General features: G+C 40.1%; 1 protein-coding gene across 1 annotated transcript in view; it reads right to left on the bottom strand.

Annotated features, from left to right (window-relative positions):
* ASH2L (ASH2 like, histone lysine methyltransferase complex subunit) overlaps positions 1–8,352 on the bottom strand; it is a 15,752-nt gene that overhangs the window by 3,733 nt on the left and 3,667 nt on the right. Inside the window, exons 4-9 of the mRNA XM_015826107.1 lie at positions 6,345–6,433; positions 5,356–5,450; positions 3,222–3,317; positions 2,891–2,986; positions 1,632–1,707; positions 161–178 (exon numbers count right to left, since the gene is read on the bottom strand). Coding sequence (XP_015681593.1) covers positions 161–178; positions 1,632–1,707; positions 2,891–2,986; positions 3,222–3,317; positions 5,356–5,450; positions 6,345–6,433 — 470 coding nt within the window. The remainder of the gene's footprint in view (positions 1–160; positions 179–1,631; positions 1,708–2,890; positions 2,987–3,221; positions 3,318–5,355; positions 5,451–6,344; positions 6,434–8,352) is intronic.

Genomic DNA, 8,352 nt, shown 5'->3' with positions numbered 1-8,352 from the left:
AATGCGGTAGGCTTGGGATTAATTAATTATACTTAGTTTCTACGACAATTTGGCCAAACGAAACAAAAAGCGGGGGGGGGGGGGGGAAGGGGGAGGAAAGGAGGGAGAAGGCTTTTCACACAATACTTAAGTTTTAGGAAGCTGAAAAGTAAATATTCACCTCCCAAAGAGGCTCCACCTGTAAGAACAGAAGTTGCACCATGTTGTTGTAACATGAAAGTTATGACATGAAAACAAAACACCATTAGCATGAAATGGAAATTAAACAATAATGCCTTGTGTGTCTATTCAGAAACCAGAAAGTCCTTAATAACTCCTTAAAAAGCTGAGAAATTCTCTGTTTCTTTTCTCCTTGGATTCCATCTCAGAAATGGAGAATCGGATTAATCTGCTCTTACTGCCCGCATGAAAACAGGCTAAGCCGAGGAGAGATGGAACAACCAGGTTCCTTCAGTTCCAGGGTGCTGGGGGTCTTTATTCTAGCTGCTGAGGAAGCATGAAATCTCCAGGGGTTACCATGAAACCAGAAGGGACTGGCAGGAAAGGATTTTATTTCTCAGCCAGCCTTTTTATCCCCTGACTGGGACTTATCTGCAGTGGCAACTGAATCCAATAATTAAAGATTATTAAATCTATTTTTATTGAGCCTCCTTAATTTGCATTACCCTTAGATTGGGGTTAGGTGAGGTTTGAGGTTCTTGTGCAAGTCCCGCTGAACTCAACAGGGGATCTTTAGAAGCATAAACACACTTCCAGATGAGTTCTGGATACAGGGCTGTTCACAAAGTGCTTTTGTTTGGATGCAACTGGACTTTCCGATTTTCCTTTCAGACATTTCGCTTCTCATCCAAGAACTGAAGAAGGTTTCATGGAGGAGAAGCCAAAAGTCTTAAAGAAAAATCTGAAAGTCCAGTTGCCTTTAGAATAAAAGCACCTTTGGGACAACCAGGACCTGCACGAATGAGAACCTCCAGAGAGTTAGTTAGAGAGAGTAAGTTAGATGAACAACCACACATTCATGCTTTAAAAAATATCTGTAGCAACAAGCTTGAATGAAATATTGGAATATTTTTTCAACTTGAGATTGCATTTTTAAATTTGCCAGACTTCTTTTCTAGTTTTTGTTATACTATTGTTGTTGTTGTTAATAATAATAATTTATTTTGGGGGGAGGTGTTATTAGCCAAATTTCCAATTCTGAAAAAGAATCCACAGAGTTTCTTACAATAAATAACACAGATTTAGGCCCATGTGCACATATGGTATGCCTTTTCATGTAAACAAAATGCAGAAAGAATTCTTTAACATAGCTTCTAATCTAAAATTAATTCAATAAAGACGTATTCTTATGAATACTTAACTGGGAGCTTATCCCATTTAATACACTGGAACTTTCAAGCTATCAGGCATAGGACTGCAAACTAAATTTAACCATTTATTTAATTGTTTACCGCTAGAACACACAAAAAAAAGAACCAAAAAAAAACCCCTAAACAAAAAACAAAAATAAACAGTGGATGTAAAAATTATATCTGGATTTATAAAGAAAATATGTTCAACTACAGAGGCTGAGGATTGAAAATTTTAAATTCATGTTTCCTCACCTTAGAAAAAAAATTAAACAAACTTACCGTTTAGACTTCCGGGAGTAGCTACAGTGTTGCTCTGTTTTTGGTTATCATATGCAGGACCAATATTAGCAAGGTCCTAAAAAGAAAGCAAAGGATATTTCTTTAAACAAGCAAACAAAAAAATTCAGTCACTTTTCCAATTCGCAACTGTTTCAATTAGTTAAGATTTGAAAGCTACCAACAAACCCCATATCTTAAGAGTTCCTATTTTCTCAGAAACGAATGCCACTATGTGATGGAATTTTCCCCCAGTAAATTCTACGGCAGACAAAAAGGGTCTGTTGTTAGGTGCGAACAACTTCAATCATTCCAAAAAAGTAGCATCCTGCTAGTGAGCCCATCACTGAACAACAACAAATAATTTTCCAGCATCAGTTTGAGAGGTTAACCTTTGGCCCGAGGGAAAGAAATAGCCTATGTGAGCTTGTCTTCCCCCAGGTTTCAAGGAAAGACATTTTGGCAGGAGAAGCCACACTAGTGTCCAACTCCCTACCAGTCAAAGGTGTTGTTGTTGTTAGTTGCGAAGTCGTGTCCGACCCATTGCGACCCCATGGACAACGTCCCTCCAGGCCTTCCTGTCCTCTACCATCTTCTGGAGTCCATTTAAGCTCACGTCTTCAGTGATTCCATCCAGCCATCTCATTCTCCGTCGTCCCCTCCTTCTCTTGCCCTCAATCTTTCCCAGCATCAGGCTCTTCTCCAGTGAGTCCTTCCTTCTCATTAGGTGGCCAAAGTACTTGAGTTTCCACTTCAGGATCTGGCCTTCTAAAGAGCAGTCGGGGTTGATCTCCTCTAGGACTGACCGGTTTGATCGCCTTGCAGTCCAAGGGACTCGCAGGAATCTTCTCCAGCACCATAGTTCAAAGGCCTCGATTCTTTGGCGCTCAGCCTTTCTTATGGTCCAACTTTCACAGCCATACATTGCAACTGGGAAAACCATGGCCTTGACTATACGTACTTTTGTTGGCAGGGTGATGTCTCTGCTTTTTAGTATGCTGTCTAGATTTGCCATAGCTTTCCTTCCCAGGAGCAAACAACAAAGGTGTTGCTTCTGCTCAAATGGCTACTTTTTTCTCCCCCCCCCCCCCAAACTGTAATCTTCTGGGTTATATTTGTCCAACTGGAACTTCCCTACCTTCCTGGAACCTTCCATCATTCAGAAAGAGTCCAAATTCAAAGTCTTACTTGGTATGATCGATATTTACCCTGTCATGAAATTTTGCCAGCATGCTAGAAGATGTTCTGTATCACCGACGTACCTGGTCTAAGAGTCCAAATTTGGGGTAATCTTCTTCCGGATCTTTGCTACCTGGATCCGGATGCTCTTTCACCAAAAACACATCTCTTTCTTTACACTAGAATGAAGCATTCAAACAAGATCGATTCAAACAATTCAAACTCCTTATTCAGAGAAGATCAAATGCTAGTCATTGGGTCGAAAATTGAATAATATAAGCTTTTGTAGTTCAGTGAGAAACTGAACTACAAAGCAAAACGGATTAACTCGTCTACTCACCAATGCATTTTCTCTCCATTTGTAATCAAATTTGATCAGTAAGAAAAATATCAGCGTTGCTCATCTTGACTTACCATTGTTTTTACAATATTGTTTGGCCAAGTCATTTTTCCTGGTCTTTGCCTTGTTGTCATACATTCCCAGTACTTATCAATAAAAGGTATAATATCCTATTGGGGAAAAAAAATCAAATATAATGATGACAGGGAAGTTCACAGCCAAGGCAATTTACCAAGTTTAACCAATCACCTTCGACAGGGGTGTCAAACTCAATTTCATTGAGGGCCGCATCAGCATTGCGGTTGCCCTCAGGGGGCCGGGTGGGTGTGGCCAGGGTGGGTGCAGCCTACTGGGTGGGTGTGGATGGAGTGGGTGTGGCCTACTGGGTGGGCATGGCCAGCTCTACATCCTTCGCATCAAGGGTGCCTGTGGGGGCCTGGGCAGGAGTGGGAAAGATCTGAGGGTCTCTGGCAGAATGGGGTGGGACCAGGGCAAGTGCCAAGGCATGGTCCACTGGAGGAGCCTCACTGTTCCCCTCAGGTCATGCGGGGGGGGGGGGCTTATGGAGCTAAGACTGAATGCATTTGAGCATAGATGGCCACCACAAAATTGTACATTGGCTCCCAGCTGGCCTGGGCCAGGGCCAAGGCAGAGGGGGCCGTTCCCTCACTGTTTCCAGGATGGCTTCGCGGGCCACATGAAACCACTTCGTGGGCCGCATCCAGCCCCCGGGCCTTATGTTTGACATGTCTGACCTACGATATGGCTAGACTTTTTATTATAAAAGATTTATTTATAAAAGATTTATAAACAGTGTTAAGCTTTATGCACTGAAGCAAACTGAAAGCTAAAACATATGAAGAATGGTTGCAGGAACTGGGTATGTCTAGTTTAACAGAAAGGAACAGAGCTAATAGTATAGCAGTGTTCCAATATCTAAGGGGCTGCCAGAAAAAAGAGGGGATCAACCTATTCTCCAAAGTACCTGAAGGCAGGGCAAGAAGCAACGGATGGAAACCTATCAAGGAGAGAACCCACCTAGATCTAAGGAGAAATTTCCAGAAGTTGTGGGTGATCCAACACTGGAGGTTTTTAGGCAGAGATTGAACAACCATTTGTCTGAAATGGTATAGGGTTTCCTGGATGAGTAGGAAATTGGACTATAACACTCCGCGTTATTCTGTTAAATTGATAGTAAAGTTTATTATGGATGCACAGATCTAAAAGATAATTTTGCTTTGCCACCCAAAAGGCAAGGTGCAATTAAGATAGAGCTAAAGGCAGTTTCCTTAACTCATGGAGATAATCTGGAATTCTAAGTGGGTGACAAATACATAGAAGATACATATTTCACCAAGATTTAATAGCTGTATACTCTGCCTTTCCTCACAGAGCACAATTCAACTAATATATTAATTTTTTTATGCCACCCATCTTCCCTAGAAGGGGACTCTCATTCTTCCCTCTATCTTTTTCTTCATTAGAGCCCTTTGAATAAGATTACTTTGAGAAGTATTCCTTATTCCTAACCATTACATCACACATTCTTTCATACACATGCACATGCACATACACACACACTTTGAATCAACAGCAGGATATGTGACTGAATGCTCTTCTAACATACATTCCTGCCAAGAAGAAAATTTAAGTTTTCTGTATGAGGAGATGTGTAGCATGAGAGAGCACGGCTGATCAAATGGCCTCTCATCAGGAGCATTGAAATGATTCTCAACATTCAACAAAATGTACAAAGCTTATTCTCATTTGTGTGAAACCAAAACAGACTCAATTCTCAGGGGGCAAAAAGTTTAAACCATCCCAAGAATCCTTGCTACCAAATCAGGATTCCCTCCGTACTCGATACCAGGAAAGTGTTCTTGAAGCTGGTTCTGAGAATTTTAGCTCTTGCAAACTTTTAGAAAAAAACAACAACTTTTGTTCATCTCAGAAACGGCCTTACTACTTACTGCATTGGCTCCATGGATATATTTTTAAATTGCACTAGTTATTCTACTAAATGGCTTTGAATGACGCCCAACCATGGTTAAGCAGCAGATAAATATTTTTTTAACACTAAAGCAACATTTAATCACATAAATAGGAGATTTCTGGTAGGTTTCTTTCAACCACCACTAGCAAAATTGTCCTCTGTGATTTCAGCCATTCTAGAGGTCCAAGATCAGAGCAGAAACAACGGATCCGTACCTTGTCTTTTGAGAACATGGTTTTGGGGTGTTCGTCTTGCGTCCTGGATTGCCAAGTCAGATTTGCCAAGGCACTAAGACACATTTCTTTTAAATCTTTAAGAAAAGAGACACAGAAAGGAGACCAGCTTCTTCAATAACACTCTTATGGTCTGAAATAAACATCATGAGTTAAGAGAGGCGTGAGTGAAAAAAAATGTTATGGAGGAAATTTCAACATTGGTTTAATAATGGAGAGAGAAAGAGATGAAGCTGTGTATCTTGGGACTGTGTATAGCTCTAACTTGAGAGCTACAATCTTAAATCAGATAAATTCAATAATCTTTATGTTCCTTTGGGTTTTGGTGATACAGGTGTCCCCAGGTAATAACTGAACAAATGCTACTTATGACTGGTCCTCAAAGTTCTGGCCGTTACAGTGCCCCTACAGTCAAATGATCACAATCCACAATCCACACGCCCAGCAACCAGCATGTATTTCTGACCACTGCAGAGTCCTGCAGAAACAAGACCAGTTTGTGACCTTTCCTGCCAGCTTCCAACAAGTGAAAATGGATGCTAGCAGGATGTCATAAGATATAGTCACCTGTGGTCATCACTTAATGACCAATGGTGATTCATTTAATGACGGGGACTGCAGAACTGACTCCAGTCCCAATTACTGTTGTTAAGCAAGGACTGCCTGCAAGTCTTAATATTTTCCAAAATGAACAACCAATAAAGCCACGGAAGGGAATAGGCCAGTCAGAGCTTGAACACAGATCCAACAAAGCTGGACTTTGCTTCCTCTGCATCTATAAAGCTTCTGAAAACGGCTGTAATAGTGCCAATTTCAGGTATTTCATACAGCGTGCATGGCTTAACAACTCCTGAGATAAAAGGATTAAGAGTGCTGCAGATAATTCCATCTCTTGAAGTTTATAACTTAAAAATAAAAGTGGATGCGGGGGAAAAAAACGGGTATAGAAACGTTTTTTTCTACCAGCTTACTTGCTTGTTTTCTTAAGAAGTATGTATTCCCACTGTGATGGCAAATGTTGCAATGGAAGCTGTAGTTAGTCATAAAGGGAAGGCAGGATCTGAAACAACAATTCAGTGGTTGTTCTCAATAAATCAGATGGAAGAAAAATGTACACTCAGTAAAGTAACACTTGGGCTGGTTAAGCCATTTATCAAAAAAAAAAAAAAATTGCAAGACTTTTGCCTACTCACCCATACCTCGTGCATAAACCTTAAGGCAATATTAATAAAATAAAAAAACCTGAAGACATACATGGAAATAAAAGCCAACTCACCCACTAAATGCTTAAATACATCCCAAATGCCACTGTTCTCAGATAATGGAGGAAAACTGTAAACACACAACCTGACTCCTTTAGTAACTTAACACCCCACTGCTCCTCTCCCTCATCAATAGACATACACAGAGACAATAAGCACAAAAACAGATAAGTTTGTTCGGGTCCTTTTTGTAATCTGAACATCAAAGTCAAGATCTCTGAACATAAAGCCTCCAAGTCAACCATCATATTTGGAGTCAGTGAGAAACACCCTTATTAACATCATACATCCGACTACCAAATGACACAAGGGATTTTTCAGGGTTTCACTTTCTTGGGACATCTGAAGTCAATGCTTGTTTAGCTCTGGTTTTGTACGAGGTGCTCTATACAGATGGATTAGAATGGTTTCAAATCATGAAGTAGGTAGAGTATAACCCATGAGATCAGTCTGTTTATTTTATGTGTACTGGGCTAAGCACTGGCCTGTAGATGACAGCTCATAAAAACCCCTTGGGTTTCTTTTTTCTTAAAGATTAAATGTCCTATCATTTTACTGATTAACTCAATGGATGTTTACAGCTTTAGGATTATTTGTTCACAATGAGCCAGCAAAACAGCATTTCTCCACTCAGCTTTAGCCAAGGCTGTCAAACATTTCAGAGAAACAGCTGCAAATAAGCAGCCTCAAGCTTTCATGGAAATGTAAAGGATAATATGTAAATCCTCATTCCGCAAATACTCGGACGGTCTAAAATGGCTGGGCATACTCAAAACCAAGTGAATTAAGCCAGGGATTCTGGCTTTGTGGAGGGGGGGGGATGGTTTCGCAACTGGCAACAAGCCCACCATTTCCAAACAACTCAAGGCCTGGTAGTGGGCCATGGCCCAGGGATTGGGGACCCCTCAATTAAGCATTACAATTTACACAGCACAACTGCTTTGATTAATATACACAGGTCTTAGTGTTCTTAATACAGCAGAGATAGGAAACGAAGGTCCTCAGCCAGAAACAGCTTATTAGCGAGAAGTGTCTGTATTTAAAAACTATAATATTGTGTGTTACATCATGTTCTGCATAACCACAATTTATTAAATAATCCACCGCTATCTGACTTACACTAAGCCAAAGCCTCACCAATTGGATTATGGTCTAGGGTGGTATCTAAATTCAGGCACATGAGAATCACAAAGCAGCCACCATGAAGTCTAGGCATATTCAACTGAATCACAGAACTGACATTTTAAAATGGCCTTCCAACATTTTGTGGCAGAGGTTAAGAACTGGAAAAAGTTTTGAAAGCCTGGGACATAAACCATTTGATGTTGGCTCTTGCAATTCAAGAACTCTACCTGAAAAACTCCGGTATTATCATTTCTCTTCTACTAAATATCTCTTGCAATGTTAATAGGGAACCATTTTTTATTCCTATTGTTTTTTATATACAGTAATTGCCAATAGTCTATTGTTATTTTTTTATATACAGTAATTGTTTTTATACACAGTAATTGCCAATAATCTATTGCTAAACAACAAAATAAAGTGAACAATCTGGGGTTTTGATTTTGTAAATAATTACGTAAATAAAGTGTTAATGAAACTAAGCCCTGTTTATGTAACAAGGGAAGTTTCAAATTCAACTAATACCCACCAATTATTTGAAACCAACCTCAGATATAAGCATGTGCTGCCCTCTTTTGGAAAGATCGGAGAGGAT

The sequence above is a fragment of the Protobothrops mucrosquamatus genome, unplaced genomic scaffold (genome assembly GCF_001527695.2).
Source record: "Protobothrops mucrosquamatus isolate PMUCROS unplaced genomic scaffold, P.Mucros_1.0 scaffold2960, whole genome shotgun sequence".
Lineage (NCBI taxonomy): Eukaryota > Metazoa > Chordata > Lepidosauria > Squamata > Viperidae > Protobothrops > Protobothrops mucrosquamatus.
Note: the sequence above shows the minus strand (reverse complement) of the source record. Positions and strands in the feature narration are given on the sequence as shown.